Genomic DNA, 21,386 nt, shown 5'->3' with positions numbered 1-21,386 from the left:
CTCCATGTGTCATTGTCACAACTTTCCCATTTTCTCATTCTTTCAGACGGTCTTTCCTCCACCTGGTGCCCTTCAGATTCACTTGAGTGTGGCAGGGCCAGCTCAGGAGAGCTCTGTGCAATCTTAGCATTTGCACCTTGATTCTGGTAAGGACAAAACTATAAATTTGAAGGCACAGGTGGAGGCACCTGCTGGTAAGGAAATTGTTGACCTGATGGACTCTTTACCATGTGCTGTCCTGCTAATAAATGGTACTTCTAGAGAAATAGAAACTTGAGCTGTTAACACTGAGAAAGTTCTGAAGGGTTTAATTTTTGCATGCATTATGGCTTTAAAATTAAGAGACTGACAAACTATAAAATAACACCGAATGTTTGAAAATAAAGCTAATCTACTATATCACAACATCTAGTATAGCTGGAGAAAGAAGTAGGTCAAAAAAGAGCAACCTGTGAGGGGGGTGCATGCTCTGTGGCTGTGCTGGAGGAGATGGGGAGGGAGACAGAGCAGAGTGGCACAGTGGGCACAGGTCCAGCTGGGAATTATGTCGCAGTGATCACATGACACTTCAGTGTTTTAAGGCACTTAATTCAGTTTTTCTTTCCTGGGTTTCCCCTGCTGACAGGAAGAAAAGGACTGATGTTGACAAGCCTCACAGTGGAAGCATGCATGGCACAGGAACAAGGCCCTGGGAAGAATTTTGTGTGCCACAGAGTATTTCCTTCTCCTCTGAGTGAAACTGCAAGTGAATAACTACTGGGAAACCACATAATCATGTGAAAATTTGGCTAAGAAACTGCACTCCCCAAGTGCTGCCCTCATCAGCATGGTTCAACATTGTAATAGTTACTGACAAAACGCACATGTGCAATATTGGATGTTGTTCACTTCTCAATAAAGATTACTGGAGTATGATTGCTATCTTTAAAGATGGAGTTTCACCTGCCTTATAACTCACAGCTGCCTGGCTGCTACAAACAGGTTTCAATCGTGTACACATACTCAGCATTCCAAATATATATTTTAAAGTGTTATTTTACAAAGGAACGCATTTTCACAAGTCATCCTGATGACAACAATGTGAAAAATAATAATTAAAGAATTTCTTTTCCAAGGAATAAATGGTGTGTATTGCCTCAGTGCCCATGGGCTAAGAAACTGCACTCCCCAAATGCTGCCCTCATCAGCATGGTTAAACATTGTAATAGTTACTGACAAAACACACATGTGCAATATTGGATGTGTTCACTTCCCAATAAAGATTACTGGAGTATGATTGCTACCCTTAAAGATGGAGTTACACCTGCCTTATAACCCAAAGCTGCCTGGTTGCTGCAAACAGGTTTCAATCATGTACACATATTCAGCATTCCAAGTATATTTTTAAAGTGTTATTTTACAAAGGAGTGCATTTTCACAAGTCATCCTGATGACAACAATGTGAAAAATAATCATTAAAGAATTTCTTTTCCAAAGCATAAATGGTGTGTATTGCCTCAGTGCCCATATTTTCTGAAGGAGGGTTAGTTACCAACTTGTCAAGCCTATTTAGGAAGGGATTATCAATTTACAGGAATTGCAAGCATCAGTGCAGAAGACAGTAAGTCTTAAATTTCTTCCAACAAGTCAGAGGTTTTTTTGTTTGCAATCTTTAGATAACTTATTTTCCTAGTTAAACATACTGCATTGCAAAAGCCTGGTGGGATTTCCTCTTGCCTGGCAGGGAGCGGTGCTCTTAAGCTTAGTGGTTAGAGAAGAATTTTTCTGTAGAAGAGGCTTGAGACGGAAGAGAAACGAGAGTTGTTCTGAGAATGGGATTTCCCAACACCACGGAATCCCGGGGGGCAGAGAGGAGATTAGAAGGGGAAATGCCATTTGCATATGACCACAGATCAGCATATCAAGGCTTGTGTAAGAATTCTATCTTAATCTTGAGAAATCACACTGTAATGTTTCTGAATGTTATTTTACCCAAAACTTCTGGGGATAAATTCAATTGTAATAGTGCCATTCTTTTATTGATAAACCATAGCAATCTTGTACTGTGGTAAATTTAAATTTTTATATCTCTTTTCAGCTTGAATACTTACCCAGCAGTCTGTGGGGTCCCCTAAAATTATCAGGGTTTATTCATCAGGTAGTGACTCTTACAGATTGTACTGTGGTAAAATTAAATTTTATATCTCTTTTCAGCTTGAATAATTACCCAGCAGTCTGTGGGGTCCCCTAAAATTGTCTGGATTTATTCATCAGTTGGTGACTCTTACAGTCCTGAGCACTTTGGGGGTCAATCAAAGTCCTGAAGAAGCAGTGCCAGCATCCAGCACTGGTTTGCATAAGGCACTTTCAAAGCAGATAACTCTGAATTTCAGTGTGAGGAGGAGTGTGTCCTTGTGGGAAAGGCGTGAGGCATGAGTGGGCATAACAAAAATGCAGCAAAATGGGATGGGAAATAGCTGAACTTTGGAGTTTGTGAGAGAGTACCTGAAACTCAGGTCATGAAACTTCATGAGTCACCATGAAGGGAGCTGTCAGTAGAACCTACGGTATAACCAGTAACAGGAGCTGGGATTTCTGAATTTCTCAGAAGCACAAGTGTCCCTGTTGTTGAGCACAGTTCCCTTGTCCTGTGAAAGAGATGTGAGTTCACCCCAGTTCAACATCCTGATTAATACCACAAAACTTTTTGGGCATTGATTTGGTAAGGGAGTCCCTTCCCAGCACTGGTTTCAGAGGGCTTTGAAATCATTTCATGGTGGGGTTATATCAACATTACTGTGAGCTGGGCTTATTTCAGTTTTCAGTTCAAGAAAAACTTAAAATGTGCTTTCTTTTCCCTGTTTCTGTATAAAAGAATAAACGTTAGCAGTTTATTCACAGCTAGTGTCATTAGGTACATGTAAAAGTTCATATGTAGGATTTTCTTCTAAGGTCAGGTGATTTGCTCTTGTATAAACCCAGTAAATGCTTTACGGGGACTATTAGCCATTTGGTTTTAGTGGTGTTAATCTCTCCATGCTTTAACTTGTATATGATTGGGTACTGTACACAGAGTTCATGCTGAGGTTCCCTGACTGGAGGTTCTTGGGTGCACTAAGCTTTTGTTGTAACAATAATCCAGATTAAAATGTAGTGAGAGGAAAGAGTCAGACACTCTGCCATTACTTGTAATAAGCAATATATGATGTCAGTAAAGCTGTGCTTTTATAGTAGTGGCTGGGCAAAGTGTCAAAGATTTGAGATGACAGGGAAGTGCAAAGGAATTGAAGAGCTGCCATACTGAACTTTACTCCAAACAAAATGACATATTTGAGGAATGGGAGCAAAAAATTAATTAGAGGTCATTTGTTGAGCTGAGTTGATTTTCATAACAACAGACATTCTGCATCTTTTGCACCGTGCAGCTGCATTCAAAATGAAAAAGACACCTTTGATGGCACCTCCTAAAGGCTGTCTGCTGCAAAAACTTGTACAGCACAGCTTTGATGAACTGCTTAGATTCATACTGTAGTGGAAAGAAACAAAGGAAACCTATACCTATGTTTAGAAGCACTGTAAAGGATACTCTGTGCAGGAAACATTCCTAAGATGCATTTGCATCATATTTGAATGGTTGTGGTATGGTTTTCTTTCTCCTGCACTGGAAATAATTGGGACACAGATGTAGGCAAACTGAGCATCCTCACTTCATACATAAATAATGCAGGGTTTATCTGCCTCTTTGCCTCGCCACAAACTTTAAAAACTTGTAGTCTGCACTCCTGTATTTATCCAGTGAAGTGATGTGTAAATAAATGAGCTTCATAAAAATAAATATTTCTTCATTTGTTTTGCAGCTGGGATGAAAAGGGAATGAGGTTAAAAAACACCCAGGAAATCAATATCTGGGTGAGGTATGTGGGACTCTAAGCATCATGTCTCTGCCAGAGAAGCTTTTGCATACCCTCTCAGAATTTAGATTAGAGAATGAATCTTTGGAAAAGCTCAGATGATAATTCTGTGGAAGAATGATCTCTGGGTAAACAGTTTTCAGAACTATTTTCTAGTTCTTACAGGAAGATCCTTCTGTCAGCAGAATGACTTTTTGTTCTAAGCTCCTTTTGCCCATCTCAGTGCCCCTAACTGCAGTTCAGTGAAACACTTAAACCCCCCCACGCTGTGGATCTCTAATGGCATGCACCCCTAGTTACCCCACTTCCTAAACTCCACATATGAAGGAGTTGCCAGTAATATATGACATCACAAAGCCCAGTAACCACCCTATCTACTGAAGTCACTCAATAGGAGGAGTCATAAATTGCAGAAGCTTGACTAGAGCTTTATTTTCTGCTTCCTACACACTCGCTTCATTGGTGTCATTCAGTTGTGTTAGACATCTAGCATAAGGAAACACTCAATTTGCCACTTGTTTGTGGATATTACTCATCACTTTTTCTCCACTTCCACATGCTGAAATTGTGTTTCTTCATCTGTTTGATATACTGGGTGAAATCAGGTAAGAACCATTAGCTTACTTGTAATGTGGAATCTTTGTTTTAATCAAACATTTAAAAAATGAATATTCCTTAATTTAAATTGGCCAAAAGATTAAGATAAAATCTTATGAATTATGCCTAATGGAGCAGATGATTAATAAAAAGAATTCAATAACTTTGAAACTAAGACATAAGTTTTTGTTTTAAAGTAAATAGAACCAAGCCTGATACTTTATCTCTGGTTGTACTTTGCCCAGAGACCTGCTCAGGTATGTGAACTTTGTACAAAGTAGACGTAATCATGAAATAGTCTTAATAAACTCATGTGAGTTTATTGGTTTTTGCTGATGTGATAGGTGCTTAGATTTTCAAGTAACATGTTACATTTTTAAATAGTAAAACTTAGTTACCAAAGAGACTGTGCACTTAAGATTTTCTCCTTTTCAATCACACAAGATAATTAAAATGCTTACAAACGTGCACAAGAAAGTTACAATTATACATTAACTTGCTTAAAATGCATGTGTAACAGCCCAATGCCTACGTGTATGTTTTGATTGCTCAGAAAAGAGTACTCCAACAAGAGAGCACAAAGGGCAACTGGGTATTGCTTCCAGTGTTCTCAGTGTTCAATGAGAAACAGGAGTTTGAAAAACTTCCCCCTATGACTCCTTGCTAAACAATTCAGAGTATTACATCTATAAACCTATTTGTATTGCTTATCTAATTCCACAGTAAAAACATCATCATTTCGCTTTTATTCTCTATTTACTTTTGAAAGAATGACTTCTGTCATTTCACAGCCAAGAGTAAACGAGTTGCTTCTCTTTGACATTTGCCAGCTAGTAAATAGGTTTGGCAGTTAAAATAATTTCCTTGTGATAGAGTTCTCACTCCCATGGAACAGACTGTGTCTGGTTTATCTCACTGTCATTCCACTGATTTTAGAAGAAGTAATTTTTATTTCTACCAATCAAATAATTAAAATTTTTCAAAATATTTAAAGGGATACAGAGCAATATCTTAGCATGAACCTTATATTCTAGATGTGAAGGAGTGAATTTTAAGGATCAGTGATTAAACTTGGATTTAAAGACCAAAATGAGAGTTTCATGTTGTACCTTTGGAATTATAATCAAGTGACTGGTTTTATTTTCACTTTGTAGATGAGGTTAGTGTAATGTAATTTACATTCAAGTTTTATCATCATATACAAATATATGAAAACCAGAAATCAAATGTGACACATATTGTTAACGTCTCAAGATTATGTCACATGCATGACATTTTACCAGGTTCTTGATTATTATTTTTATAAAATTCAAGTCCACTTCAGCTGAACAGTTCTCAGTTTCAGAACTTCTTGGATAAGTCCAAGTGATGAAATTAGTTGTCTTCCCATTTAACTTGTTAATTAATAATCTGTCTAGTAATCTTAGTTAAAGTTACTTATATTATTATATGTTTAAATGAAGAAAACAATGGTATTTATTTTTCAATATAATTCTGTGTTTTTTTCCATGTAATAATTGTAGTTACTCTCATAACACAATGATAGGCATGAAGCTTTTGTCAGGTTGGTTTGCAACAGGGAGTTTCAGGTTATTTGTAACACTGTGTAACTTCAAGCCTGCACTTGTTTGTACTATATCCATTATTTTTTTGTGATGTCCAGCCCAGAGGTGACCAGTCTAGTCCTTGTAGATACACAAGGCATTAGAGGTGATTGCTTTAGTTCCCTAAATTAGTGAATTAGTGTCTTTAGTGCCTGTACTGAATCTTTACTGCACCTTGAATGGCATAATTCACATTGTTTAGCTTTGCTTGGACCTGACCTGTAGTATGGAACACGTTTCAGATACCTTGTAAGCACCCACACCTGCCTTTGGCAGCTTTAAGACAGGCTGCAGGCTTAGTGTCCTTCTCAGATGTGGTGGATTTGGTTCTGCTTGCGAGCTGTTCTCTGGGAAAAGAAGGGCTGGAACTGCTTCTTTTATGACTCAAAAAATCTGAGAAATTCAGATTATTTTTTATATTATTTTTAAGGAACTAAAAAGACAGTATTTCTTTTCTCATTTAACTTTCTTGAAAGTGACTTGTTTTGCAAAGATTTTAAAATGAATTGTTGAGAAAGGTGACATTAAACACCAGAGAGACAAAAGTCTTGTGTAAAATAATATAAGAACTAGAAGTCAAGAGATGGGCCAAGAACCTTGGCCAAAAACCAACTAACACCATGGCAAAGGTGAAAAGACCATTACAGAAGAACTGTGACAGGTGTTGGTGTTCTGCCCAGAGTCCTGAAGTGGTTTATCCATACAATGTGGATGGATAAACTCAGTAGCCAAAAGAGATCATTCAAGTGTGAACTTTGGATGTTGATAACCAGACAGGGAAGAAATTTAGACTTTTTAGACTATGTTGAAAATCCCCATTCTCTTGTTGAGCAGCTAAATCTGTTACACTCTAACTGTCCAAGTACAGACAGAAATGCTAAATCCTACTGTTTGTCTTGTGCCATTAAGTACACTGACCTTAATTCTTGTTTTTTCGAACTCAGAGCAAGATTCCTTGTTTTTTTCTGCCTTAATTTCTTGGTAATGATGCCATTATGGTGATCCAAAGCTAGGAAAGGGTTCTGGATCATTCCTGCTTTGTCAGGTAGCTATTCCTTATTGCTAGATCAAACAACCGTGGCCCAAAATGGACAGCAACCGTGGCCCAAAGAGGAAGAAACAACCACCACAAGCTTCCTGTTAGTGAAAAAATTCTGAGAACCTGCCTTTGATGGTGAGGTAAATGATCTTATCAACAGTGGCTACTAATTAGTACTTATAAGGAGAAAATACCCTGTTCAGGAAAAATTAGGATAATTTCACATTTGAAGGGTTCAGAGGAGCAAAATGGTATTTGCAGAGTCATTAGTTAAACTGTTGTTCCTTGTTCAGTGTATGTTTTGACACTTCTTTCCAAAGGTCAAGAGTAAAGAAAATGGAAGTCCTCCACTTTCAGCAGAAAAAGATATAGAAAGAAGAGTGAAGAGGTGGTATTTCAGGTATCCCAACTCATCAAATGACTGTCTTAACATTTGCATCTTTTTCAGATGAGGGAGAAAAATGTCCCGAGTTTACAGACCTTAACATAGGCAATGCTTTGGCTGGAACAGATCTCCAGGTTCAGCTACTCCTATACACAAGGGAAAATCAAGATTGTGCTGAGAGAGTCATTGAACACAATGTTACTGCATCTGCGTACCTGAATACAAACAAGAAAATTGTCTTTGTCATTCATGGCTTCAGGCCAACAGGGTCTCCTCCAGCATGGCTGGGCAACATGAAGAAGCTTTTACTGTCTTCAGAGGATATTAATCTCATTATAGTAGATTGGAATCGTGGTGCTACCACCGTGAATTACAATACTGCTGTGGAAAACTGCGGAAAAGTTGCAGAAATACTGAAGAATTATGTTGACCAGATGGTGGTAAGGCAGAGCATTGCATCTGTTCTGAATAAGTGTGAAGAGCATGGTTTGAGTGGGAATGGATATTTAAAATATATCTATAGGGAAGTCCAGTAGACAATATAAAATCACAATTCTTTATAGCGGTATTACTAACTTTATTTGCATGTATTATTGCATATATTTAACTTCACTTGAGTTCCTATTTCTCTTTCACTGAAATGTGCCTGAAAGTGCATCTGATTTCTTGAACCAGCTGGAAGTTTTAGATCTTCTGGAATGAGTGAATTCAGCAGTGGGATAATGAAGGGAGAGATGTTCAAATGTTTATGTAACATAAACATTTAACAAAGGCATTCCACTACTATTTTTATTATTAATTTACTATAAATAAAGGTTCTATATGAGAAATAAGCCACTTGCAAAGATATAAATATTAATTCCAAAATGGCATAAACTTCTTGTCTCTAGAGGCAGTTACTGAAACCATAGTTGATGCCAGTGGTCTTAACTGGATGTTAGATTTATTGCTTGATCAAACGAACAAAACATGTCATATGTTATTTATACTGTTGTCTGATTTGTCACTTGAATTTTTGTCTTGTCTCACCACTTATTTCTCAGCCATTCTCAGAAATTTGGAATGCTGTGCAATAAAAAAAAAAATATTCATGTGGAATTTCAGAAAAGCATTCAACATTTTGAGAAAGGCTGAGGTGAAAGGAGAGAAAGCCTGTCAGAATCTGTCCTCTGGGCAGATTTGCAATTGTGCCAGTAGATTTATTGTTATGGAATAAAAAAAAATTAAATAGGACTATGAGAAGATTAATTAAGTTAATTGCTGTTTACAGATCTGTGTGGCAAACAGTGAGTGTGTGTGCTAGTCCTGAAAGTGGTGGAGGAGGAGGGTCTATAGTGTCCCACAGCTATCACTTTCATACTTACAAGTTGTTGTGAGGCCTTTCTAATTCATTTTGAGACATCCTAATATTTCAGACCCTGTGTGTCACCCCATCATTTTGCAGGGATTCCAACTAGGTCAGCTGACACTGTTTTAGGGTTCTGCTGTAGATTTTAATTTGGGTTTTTTTGAATAATGCCTGCTTTGTAGAATAGGCATTTTAAGGTGTGCACTTGGCACCATTATTCAGCAGTTGTGTGACATAGGTATTTGTTAATGATATTATGTTTTTAATTTATTTTATTGGAAGGATAAAGAAGGGCAAGGTTTTTTTTTCCTCATTCATAGTTTTGGTTCAACTTTTTTATATCTGATAAATGTCTTCCTCTTCCCTTCTAACTAATGTGGCATTTCAGGAGAAATGTGACTCAAGCTTCCTTTTTTACCTTTTCTTTACCTTTTTCTAAAGAATTTCATAATTTCTACACTTTAACTAATATAGAATTGCAAAACTGAAAGCAACTTCATTATATATATATTATTTTTTATTTTATTTTATTTTTTTTTTTTTACAGCTAGAAAATTAGAAATGTAATTCAAAGTACTGACCAAAGTGAAAACTAAATCAGCCTTGTGATTTGTGTTCCATTAATTCTGTGCATGACTGGCTTTGGTGTTTTTTCCCCCTGATAGGTGGGTGGAGCTTCTCTTGACTCTCTGTATTTGATTGGAGTTAGTCTTGGTGCTCATATAGCTGGTTTTGTTGGCCAGAAGTATAATGGCAAACTTGGCAGAATTACAGGTAAGGCTTTTAATCCCAGTGCACATATTCTATTGTACCTTGTATTGTTGTCAGAGCTCTGAGACATTGACAAATGAGAACTGAATATTTAATGACATACATGAGGGAAAATATAGCCCTGATAGCAGTTCAGGAAATTGGGCAAGTCTGCCTTCAGGACATAAATTACAGATTAAATTTTCCAACCTGGTTACCTTTAGTCTCTCAAATGAAAATTGAGTGTTTCATCTAGATGCCACTTAAGTTAAATGATATGCTAGCTGAGTGTCTGACTAGTTGTTTTCTGGAGGTGAGAGCAGTTATATTGTGCATTTTGGTCTTATAAAGTGTATAATAGGCATGGCATTTTCTGAGGGAAAAGGAAAAAAAAATTCCTGACTTGATCCTCAATGGTGTTGGCTTATATTCATCTGAATAAATGGGAGATAAGCACACACAATTATGGAAGGAGAGAAGTTCAACATATGGGTTGATCACTCTTGTGGTAGGAATCTTTGCTTTTCTTAGCAAGTTGTAGAGAAAAATTATGCTTTTTAAAAATTTTTATACCAAGAAAATGAAGAATAACTGCTGAATAATGCTCAGATGTTGGTCTTCTATATATCTGTAGAAGGAGGCCAGAGTTTATAATGCAAATGTTGTTTATATTCAGGTCTGGATCCAGCAGGCCCTTCATTCACTGGAGAACCACCAGAGAGCAGACTGGATCCTACTGATGCACAGTTTGTGGATGTAATCCATTCAGATATTGATGGTAATAAATGAGCCTTGACTTGCCTCTTTCAGCCTGAGGAAAGGCAGGAAGCAAAAGCAAAAGGGATAAGCTGTTTCAGTAACATCCAAATAGTGCTGCAGGAGAATATTTTCTGTTAACATGAATGTTCTTTTGCTGTGCAAGTGTGTATGAACATAGAGGTTGTAAGGAAAGGTTGTCACTGAATTAATCCCTTCTGAGACAGTCAGGCTCTGCTGTATCAACTTAGTACATCACATTTTAAGTCACTGCTTCAAATACTAAATCATGTTACTGTAAGGTTAAAAAGAAGAGCATTGTAAAGTCTGCTTCTTCTGTACTTTAATCTCTGGTTCACTTTTTTCCTCAAAACCATAAATAAACCTTTAATACCACAATCGTCCCATTATTTGTGTAGTTTCATATCAGTTTCTTTAATAATATTAAAATTTAAGCATTTTCCTATACAAATTTCAGTGTGAGGCTGTAAAATACCAATTTTTGTAATGGTCCCATTATGTGAATAAAGATAATGTGTAGGAAGGTAGATCAGATTAAATTAACTCTTATTCTTGGAATTTTGCTTACTTTTATAGGACAGATACAGATTTTCCTACTTTGATTTACTGCTAATATTAGTGTAGTTCAAAATCCAATGTATTGCAAAGAATGGAAAAATTTTACTCTTATGAAAATTGCACTAGGAAAGAATTTTGGTTGGAGAGAAGGTGAATTTCCTACATTTATTTATGTAAATAATATCTCAGTTACAGCTGTTTCTGTTCGTTCCCTCTTGCAGCAGTAGGAGTCTTCCACAATTTTGTATACATATTTGTACAGCATTTTACATATGTATATATAAATTGCTTAAAGAGAAAAAACCCTTGACTTTTACCTCATAGTATGACTTTGATTTACAGTACAAAAAGAATGGTATAATTGCAAAAATGTTCTTTAAGACCTCCATGATTTTTAGAGTGAATGTAATGATAAATAATTGCCTTTGTAATTCTGTTTATGGATTTTTTTTCATTCATGATGTTTTTACTTTAGTACTAGGTTTCAAGAAGCCTTTAGGAACCATTGATTTCTATCCAAATGGAGGAATGGATCAGCCTGGTTGTCCAAAAACATTTTTGAGTGGTAAATAAAAATCTGTTTATTTAATGAGAAGAAAAGTTTGATGTCAAATCAAAAAAGGTTAAATTGAATTGAATATACACTGCACTTTGTCAGTAATATGGGACCTGAGACTGTATGCTTTCTTTTCCGTCCCTATACAGCAAAAGAAAAATAATAAAGATATTTGAAAATTGTTTTGCTGAAACATAAATTTCCCACCATATAATTAATATTGGTATGATGGAATTATGTTATTGTATTATATATAAAACCTGAATATACTGATTATTATTTTTTGCCTGGTAATATGGGTCCAGGAATGGGGGATGGTGTTGATGTCCCAGTGGTTTGGGAAGGATCCCTTGCCTATGACATGTAAGGCAAGGCTTCCACATCCCCACTGTGTTATAGATTCCGCCTGGCTGGCAATGATGAACTAAGTTTTGGTGTTGGATATGTCTTTTAGACTCTAGGGTGAAATCAGTTTTATGAAATGATTTTTTGAAGCAGAATTTTGCTTATTTCAACTTCCATGAGTGTTTGGCGAGGTTGCTGGCAGTTATTTAGTTTACTCTTTTGAATACATTTTTTTCTGTCAGTGTTTCCCATTACTAATTTGCACAGTGCTACCAGTTAGAGTTGTGAGTATGGAAGAATTCCTTAAGCCAGCACAATCGTCATCTCTACAATTCCCAAAGTTTGCTTTACCAAAAAAGGAAGGAATTTATTTGCACCAGAAAACTAGAGAGAAGCATCTCTGAAGTGATCATCAGGATAATTTTCTTTGGCCAAAACTGTCACTCAGAGAGTGGGAAAGCACTGGCACAGGTTTCATGGAGAATTTGTGGATGTACCACAGGATGAACTCTGGAAGTGTTCAAGGCCAGGTTGGATGGGGCTCTGAGCAAATTGGTGTAGTGGAAGGTGTCCCTGCCCAAGGCAGAGGGGTTGGAACAAGATGATATTTAGGGTCCCTTCCAACCCAAACCATTTTATGATTCTACTTACACAACATCTTTTTATTCATTAATAAAAATTACTAACTATTCTTTCTATATTTCTTTTTTTTTTTCCTTCCCTTAAGGACTTCACTATTTTAAATGTGACCATCAGAGATCTGTCTTCCTCTTCTTAGCATCTTTGAAAAGCAAGTGTGACATAATAACATATCCTTGTGACTCTTATCTGGATTACAAGAGAGGAAAATGTGTTGATTGTGATGCTTTCCAACCAATGTCCTGCCCAGTAGTGGGTAAGTGTTACCATATCTGTTCTGGGCTGGGTGAGATTTCCTGGGAAGTTAAAGTAGTTTAAAGTTCATGGGTTTGTCTGCTTTATAGCTATCTCTGTTAGGCATAGGTGCTGAATGTTCCTACTCTTTGGTCTTTATGCTTTCTAGTCTGGAATGTATTCAGTGTTTCCCCTTTCTGGAGAGAAACTTCTTGTGCTTATTTCATCACTTCAGGCTTTAAGAGTGTTGTGTGATCCCTAGAGGACCTGTGGTTTTTACTTAAGAGTAATAATGTTTAAAGCATCTTCATGGTTTTTTTTTTTTTTGCTCTGCCTTTTGAATCAAGTTGTTTTTTGTTTGGTTTTTTTTTGGAAGGGGTTTTAATTGTTTTGGGGATTTGTTGCTTTTAGAGAGGATTTGTTTGTTGCTTTTAGAGAGCTACAATAGTGTGAACATTTCCTAGTTGGAAGGGATTTCTTAAGAATGAAATTTTAAAAATACATAATTAGAAGTTAACTTTCAGTTATCTTGTCTTTTGCACTCTAGCTTGTCTTTTGCACATTAACTTGTCTTTTTGCACCCTTATGCTGGGATGTGTATTTTATATTAGTTGGATCAGGCTAGAAGAACAAGCATAGATAGATCTGTGTGCTATTTTCTAAAAACTCAACCATAATGAGCCCTTATAGTAGGATAGAAAGACTCCAGGCCTTCCCCAGCATGGTTATTTGCCAAGCCTGATGCACTTGGACAGAATGCCCAAGGTAGAGGTGGAGAAATATTTCCCCAGCTGCTGAGTCTGGGAACTGAGCGGAGAAGCAGCATCCTTCTGCTGCAATCTTTCCTGCTGCTTGCTTTGCAGTGGCTGCTCTGCAGTCTGGAATTAGCCTTCCTTGTCCAGTTTAAAAAAAGAGATTAACAGGAACAGAAGAGGATCATCTGTTCTAGAAACAGGGACTGTTATCAAGCCCCAAAGACGACAATCATGGAATTGTATAAATTTCTTTCTATGTTAAATCCATGAGCTTAGGGGGGTTGCAGGGCATCTTATATTTTATTAAACAATATCTGCAAATGGGCTAAAGAATTTAAAGATATTTAATGATTCAAATGAAAGAAAGGAAAGCTATTCTGCAAGTGCTCTCTTCAAATGTGTAGACTACATTTTTGGGGCTGTTTTTATTACCTCTGCAGGATTTTGTAAGCACTAATTTTTTGAGTTAGTATCTAGACTAAAGAGGTTACTATTACATTATGACAATTTTAGTGATACTAATGTATTAGAAGAATTAAATACTTGTATACTATACTCTGTTTTACTCAGAGGATTCCTTCCTTTTTCTAGTCAGGTTTTTTTTCTCAGAGGATTTTTAAGAAAATTAAAGCCAAATTTGTCATGGTGTGATATTCTTTTGTGTAAACATATGTGCATCATGATTTTGCTAAATGTCTGAAATATTTAAACTTTGGATTTCAGGTTATCATGCTGATAGATGGAAAAACCTGTTGATACAGTACAGTTCACCAACAAAAGCTTACTTCGATACCTCAGACCAAGACCCATTCTGCAGTGAGTAACTAAATACATACATAAAACCTCTTTATAAAAATTTATGACTCTTATTTTTTAGCTGATCTGGAGTAAAAACATGTTAAAAGTAGAAGTTAGTGTTAGCCACTGTGTAAAATAATGTAATGATGTAAATGATGTGGGCCAGTTCATAGACTGGAGGAAGAAGAAAAAGTAATACTGTATGAACTGCGAAAGAAATGTACCTTTAAAAATAATGGGGTGGACTGCCAAGAGGAAGAAGGAAGCTAGAAAATGAGAATCAGGTGGGAGGGAAAAAGGAATGATGCCACCTGCTTTGATGGAATCAGTGCTGCCATTTCCAGAGAGCAGGCAAGGAAAGCGAGACTGCCCTGGGTTGGGGACAAAAAAGAGACACCTCTATGTTCCACCCCAGGAGGAGACCACCCTATAGTCAACTAAAGCTTCTCCATGTCTCCCCAGGAGTAAAACAGTGAAGGGACAGCTCAGCTGGCTGCTTCAGAGTTATGCTCTGTGCCAATGAGCTCTCATGACACGGGCTTCAGCTGCAACAGTTTAGATACCTACCTACCCATGTAGGTCCATCCTGGATTCTCATGCAATTTCTGTTGGTATTAAAAGACTCCAGCACCTTGAACAAGTGCAACACACTCTTATAATTAGTTATGTTTAAGGTTCTTTCATTTAGGGTATGGGGATAGGCTTACTGGGAATTAATGTGAAATTAGGTTTTCCCATTAGTTTTGACCATCATCTTGGCAAGTTTTGTGACCGGGAACAAATGCTCCTAGTCATGCTTGCTGACATTATTGTACCTTCCAAAGGATTGAGGAGAGGTTAATGAAGTGATGGATTTTACATATTTTTTTTAAAATGATATAATGTAATAACGTAATATAAAATAACTCCTCTTCCCAGTGTCTTTGAGCTCAACCCAAACCTGTTACTACTGCTCTCCCCTGCCCCTCACTGATGGTGGTAAAGGGAGAAAAGAGGAAGGGAAATATTATCAAAGATAGGAGGAGGCACATGGAGCAGAATAAGAAGTATTGTAATGACAGTATAAATTTAAAGGAAATTATGCAAGATAAGAAAAAGAAATGCAAAGTCAGGAAGCAAAACAGACCAGTCTGAAAAAGAGTGCATTCTTTAATTAAAGCCTTAATTATTAGATATTTGGAAACCTGAGGAAGCAGAAATGAACAAGAGGTCTTAAAAAGAAGGGAAATTGTAAACTTGAGTAAGTCAAGGCCTCATATGAGGCCTGGTCTTTTCGGAGAGAATGATAATATGCCACATGCCAAAAAATAAAAGACAGTTTTACTTGGTGTCCTGACTGGGGGTAGTAAAGGTGTGTGGTTCTAATACTGGTGATGGCTGCAGAAAACCAGGTCAGGGTTTATGAGGGCACAAGGCAGGTCAGCAGCAGGTCAGCTTTTTATTCTCCTTTGAACAGGGAGGGTAAAAGTAAAGAGTCACTATTCCTATCATCTACCAGTAAATACATTTAACAGGGTGGGGATATCAACTGTTTCCTGTTGAGATCATTCTTTGACTCTCATGATTTCCTATTTCTTCCTGCAGTGTATAACTACTTACTGGACATTACGACCTGGAATAAAAGCATTAGGAGAGGTTTCATTAAAGTTAAATTAATAGATGATGCTGGAAACACAGTAGAGTCGCAGATGAATAAGTATGTTGTTCTTTGTCTTCAAATCTTTTTTTATCACTTTATAGGACTAATTTTCTGAGTTTTCTAAACCTTTTAACTTGTTAGCTTGCAAGTTGAAAAAGTATCTTGAGTTTGTTAAGACATGCCCATGGCCCCATTTCCTGGATGTGGCTCAGTATCAGGGGCAGTGCCCTCATACTGAAATGATCCTTTCCCAGGTCCTTGCTTGGTACTGGTTTGAATCCAGTTCTAGCTGTCCTTGTTCTAAATGCTCAGAGTTGTTACATCCCACAAGATTTCCCAGTTAAATAATACATAGCAGTAATGAATGTTACTCAACTAACAAAATCCTGACTAAATATTTTTCTTTAGTGAAGCTTCAACATTTCAGCAATATAAAAGAGTCAAAATACTGACTGGATTTTACCAAGACATTGAAAAAATTGCAAAAATTTCCTTGACCTTTTCTACGAAGACTTTAATAGGCCCAAAACAAAAGCTTAGGATTCTTCAGATGAAACTGAAATCTCTCAATAATCCAAAAAGGTGAGTGTTTGTCATGTATCACAGCTGGGTATCAACTAAGGTGCTCAGGATGTTTTCTTAGTAACCTGTATTTCCCTGCATTAATTTTTTTTAATTGCATATTCCTTAGTGTATGAATACTCTCCTCATGCTGATGATTAAATTTGTCATGTGGAGGAGCTGCTGTGTGCATTAACATTTAGTGCACAGCAGCTTGTACATGGAGGTGTCACACGTGCTGTGTGTCACTGCTGTGCTTTCAAGGACCAGCCTGACTTGCATGGTCAGCTTCTCCTCCATAAGATAAATTTTATTAAGCACTTTTCTGATTTTCTCATGTGTCTGTACACAGCTTTTCACACTCAGGTGTGAAATGGAGCACTTCAGCAACATGTGTGACTGGAATAGTTTTTTTGCTCTTACTGATGATGGTAAAAAGTTCTTCTAAGATCAGAGCACACTCTGTGTCTGCTTACAGTTAAAATTAAATAATCTGCTTTATCTTTTTTTTAATTGAGTGTAATTACTAAGCTTTTATTAATATTTCAGTAATATTATCATATGTTCATTTTTTAAATGTCCATATTTACTTGTACACTAACTCTAGCAGTTAAATTTTGCATTTGCATCTTGTGAAAAGAATAGGTAAGAAACATCCAGGAGTAGCAAGAGTACTTTATTTGAGTTGTTAATTTGTTTCTTACTAATGGCATATTCAAGAAAGACAGAATTTAAAATAAAAACCTAAAAATGTGTATCAAATAAGTAATAGCAAATGAGTAATGAATGAGAATAATATTCCAATACTTAGTAAGTCTTAAGCCAGTGTATTTTATTAACTTGAGATGTAACATTTGGGGATTTTTTACATGGTGCATGGTAATAGCCTAGTAAGAATTTGGTATGATAATTTGCAAAAATGATGAGACCTTCTTATATTAATGTACTATTTTAGATTTACTGAGGAAGAGAAGGAGATAGATGGGAGAGACTTAGGAAGAAACAAAACACTCAGTAATCAAAATAGTACCCCAGAATGTACATTCATTTGACTTTATTAACTTATTGAAAGCCATAAGTCTCAAGCTCTCAGGTGAAAATGGCATGATTGTATTTCAAAGCGTTTGGTGATGAGAGAGGGTGAAAAGTTCTAAATCATATTCCAATTTTTTTCTCAGCCCAGTGGTGATAAATCAGAAGATACATTTCGTGTAAGCCTGTCAGCACTTAGGGCTTTCTCAGATAATGATCTAGCAAGCAAACAAGAAAGATTTTCAGTGAACAGCCCTTATAGGGTTTCAGTTTTCATTCCTGTTAGTCTGACTCTTGGTAGTTTAAAAGTAAGGTGCACTTGATATGCTGCAAGATCCACTAAGGTCCTTCATGTGGAGCGTCATCAGATTGCAGCTGTAGAGGCATGTTAGATACTTTTAGAGACCAGTGAAAAATACTGCATTGAATCAGCATGTGAAGGTGATTTAAATGCAGATGTTACAGCACTATTGGTATAATTACCTAATTGCTCTTTGTAATTTTACCAACCTATATTTACCTTATTTACATATAATTATAACAATTACTTGAATAGAGGATGATCAACTAGAAACTACATTAAAACTATTTAAATTACTCACAACAAATAGTAGATAAAAACTAGGGGACAGATGCAGGGATAAAAGACAATAGGAGCAATAGGAGTCTCAATCTCCCCATGTCTGGATTAATGGCAAACTGTGGGAGTTTGGGGAATATCACAGACAATTGTCTACTGGGCTGATCCACTGTTCACACAGATGGTGTGTAAATATGGGAGTGCTGAAAGGTACACAAAATTTTCATACTCTTCTTCTGATCCCTGAGATAAATCATTTCTGCTCACCCATAAAACCAGAAAGCTTTGCTAACTTGTGCATGTCCAGATGTCAAAATCTTATGAACCTGTCAGATTCAGACTCAGTGAATTCAGATGCAGTTCAAGAGGAAGGTGAATGTCTCAAAGATACTCAGCTCAGACACCTCTGGGGTTTTTGAGCAAAACAAGAACAGAGGTAATAAAAAGAAGACCTTGCAAATACCTCTTCTGAACAAGTGTGGCTTGACCATGGTTTTTAGTAGATAGCAGAGAAGCTATTTGGTTTGAGGGGTTAAGGAAGCCTCAACTAACAAAACCATTTTTTGGGTTTTGCTCCTTTTTGGTGAACCTGCTCCCTGCTCAGGGCCACTCTTCTTTGAGGCATTCCTGCTACTCAGTATTCACAAGCTGAGATGGATTGCACTTCAAATGAGAAAAAATATGTTGGAAAGCATAAGCTTTTATTTCTAGAATTTAGCATTGTGGTTTGGCTAGGTATTTCATCCCCTGGGGTTAGATATAAATAATACTACAAAAATACTATAATAATGAAACATTGAATTCAAATCAAAACAAATTGTTGATGAAAGACTGGATGAAATTCTATGCTTTGCATTGTGCAGAACACCAGAATTCATCTTGATCTTTTTAGTCCTAAAATTACTGTCATAATTTTGTGCAGACATTAAAAGGTGTCATATTCTTAAGTAGAAATCTGACAGGCCTTTCACATACAGGCAGGTGGAACCTTAACTGGTAGGAAATCTTATAAGAATGGGAAACAATGGAAATGCCTGGTGTGCTGTTCTCTCCTTCTGCTGTTTCACTGTATTCTACTTCTCAGGCTGAGGTGAATTGTGTGATATAGCCCAATCTATGAGTTCAGAGCAACAGAGAAGACAATTCTAAATAAAATAATTCTCATAGCTTGTATGCTATGGAGGTGCCATCCAGGGATGTGTCTGCATTTCCCTGTTCAAACCAGCTCTCCCCATACATTACAATAGTGCATGAAGAGCAGGACTCTGAACTGACTCTGCCCTGAAAGGCTGAGCATTTAGATTGACCTCAAAAAGCATGTTTTTCACATATATGTGTCTCTGTGACCTCTTTATGTGTTCATGTAGTATTATTCAGCTGTGAATTTTCTAGGTGTTTAAAAGACAAATTGCTTCTTGCATTAAAATTTCTTACACATGCTGTCATTGCAAGTGAAACAGAAAATATTATGATGTGGTTCTTTACTTTCCAATGTAAAATAAAAGCAGAGAAATTTTCCTACCTAGGGAACTCAAAATAAATTATTCCTGTGTTAACAGGAATTGTGCAGATTTTGGGCCATGCTAAAGAGTAGCAGATTAATAGCTGTGATAAATGAAATGCTGCATCTTTGTACTTCAGACCAGTGTGACACACTTCTTTGCATCATCCAGCTGATGTTTGGTTGTTTTTCAGTCCGTCAAAGCTAGGAATGCATGAAATAAGGTATAAACTTAGACAAGGAGGCACTTCTTGTTCTGAGTAGTGTCTCTGAGAGCTGGCGAATACTGGAGGTTTAATAATTCAAATACTGGAATATTTTTATGTTAAAGTTAACTTTTTCTGTTGTGAATCTTTTTGTTTCTCTGTTTTTGTAGGCCGCAGCTGTGCAGGTACGATTTTGTATTGATGGAGAACACTGAAGTGACCTTCAAACCTATCCCTTGCTTGGAGAGAAGTACATGAAAAGAGAGCTACTACTAACCTAATTTCTCTCAGGGCAGTGACATTTTGATGCTTCCTCAGGATAAAGACTGCAATGAGAAAGGAAATGAGATAAGCTAGATTTATTTTTCAAGAGTCTACCTGATAATATGCATTACTTGCTCTGAGTGCCTTAGGCTGAAATTAATTGAAAAGTTCAGACATATATGTGCTTGGAAAATTATTTGAGTAAAGTAAATGTATCATGGTGGAGGACATGCAGTGGTCTGTTCATTACTCTTTGTTAGCAATGAAGCAACTACTGAATTAAATATGAATTATCTGCATAATCCTGGCACATTATTTGTCATACATATATTTAAATATTTATTATTTGTAATGGCTTTTACATGGAAACATAACAATCTGTCTACTAAATGAATTTAATATACTGTACATGTGATCTACGGATCTAATACACAACAGTTTTGCTGTGCTCTGTTCATTGGATAAATGAATTCATATTTTCTGTTTATGTAACATCTCAATATGAAGAGTGGAGCAATAATATTTGTGAGCACATTTGTAAATTTTCTGGTTTTAAGCTGTTGTCTTTATCATAGATGAATGCTATTGCAGGCATTCAGATTTTTTTTTTTTATAACTGCTATGCACAGAGTAGTGTTGTTTCAGATACAAAGTAATCTAATGTCTATTCTGAGGAGAATAACTTAGAAGTTAAATAAATGTATTTCCATTTTGTTTCTGCTTGGGCCTCTTGGAATTAGAGCTGCTGCTCAGGTTGATACTGATGACAGCTTTCCAACTGTTGGGACGTGAGCAGGAATAAATGGTACAAAAATCCTCCTCCATTTCAGAAAAACATGTTTTCTTGTCCCAGACTGCCTTTCCTGATGGAACTGGTTGGAGGAGAGATGGGTGTGTTTTTCTTCTGTAAGGCTGTTTTATGTGTTTCATGCTGGTTTCTCATGCAAATGCATCCTATGCACATTATCCATTTCCTTTCTTCCCTATGCCCCCCTCTGTCCCTACACTTGACAGCAATGCTTGGCTGAACCTATTAACCAATTTAATCTGAATGTCAGTGGAATGGGATGTCCAAAACCTGTGAATTGTATGTTTTGTTGCAAGTCAAAAGCTGGGTAGTAAGGAAGATGGAATATAGTGACCTAAGGCAGGCAGGCAGGCATGTTTTCACTGCTGGAGACAGCTCCATGCAAAGCTCTGAACCAGCCACTGCACATGCTTTTACGTGTCTGGACAAACCAAAAATACACAGACTTGTGAACAGACATGCTTATGGACTGACTCTTTAAAAGAAGAAAATAATTCTAGAGAAATAGTAATTGCATTAC

General features: G+C 36.7%; 1 protein-coding gene across 1 annotated transcript; it reads left to right on the top strand.

The window, feature by feature from the left end:
* Window positions 1-4,344: 4,344 nt before the first annotated feature.
* LIPI (lipase I) lies at window positions 4,345-20,845 on the top strand. Its single transcript, XM_039713213.1, has 10 exons — window positions 4,345-4,495; window positions 7,579-7,955; window positions 9,529-9,637; window positions 10,290-10,391; window positions 11,424-11,513; window positions 12,577-12,744; window positions 14,201-14,293; window positions 15,860-15,971; window positions 16,323-16,496; window positions 19,965-20,845. Exons 1-10 carry the CDS (start codon window positions 4,447-4,449, stop codon window positions 20,050-20,052), a joined length of 1,362 nt encoding a protein of 453 aa, XP_039569147.1. The 5' UTR covers window positions 4,345-4,446; the 3' UTR covers window positions 20,053-20,845.
* Window positions 20,846-21,386: the final 541 nt, after the last annotated feature.

The sequence above is a fragment of the Passer montanus genome, unplaced genomic scaffold, assembly GCF_014805655.1.
Source record: "Passer montanus isolate IOZ18808 unplaced genomic scaffold, ASM1480565v1 scaffold28, whole genome shotgun sequence".
NCBI classification, from domain to species: Eukaryota; Metazoa; Chordata; class Aves; order Passeriformes; family Passeridae; genus Passer; species Passer montanus.
This window is presented reverse-complemented; position numbering and strand designations above follow the sequence as displayed.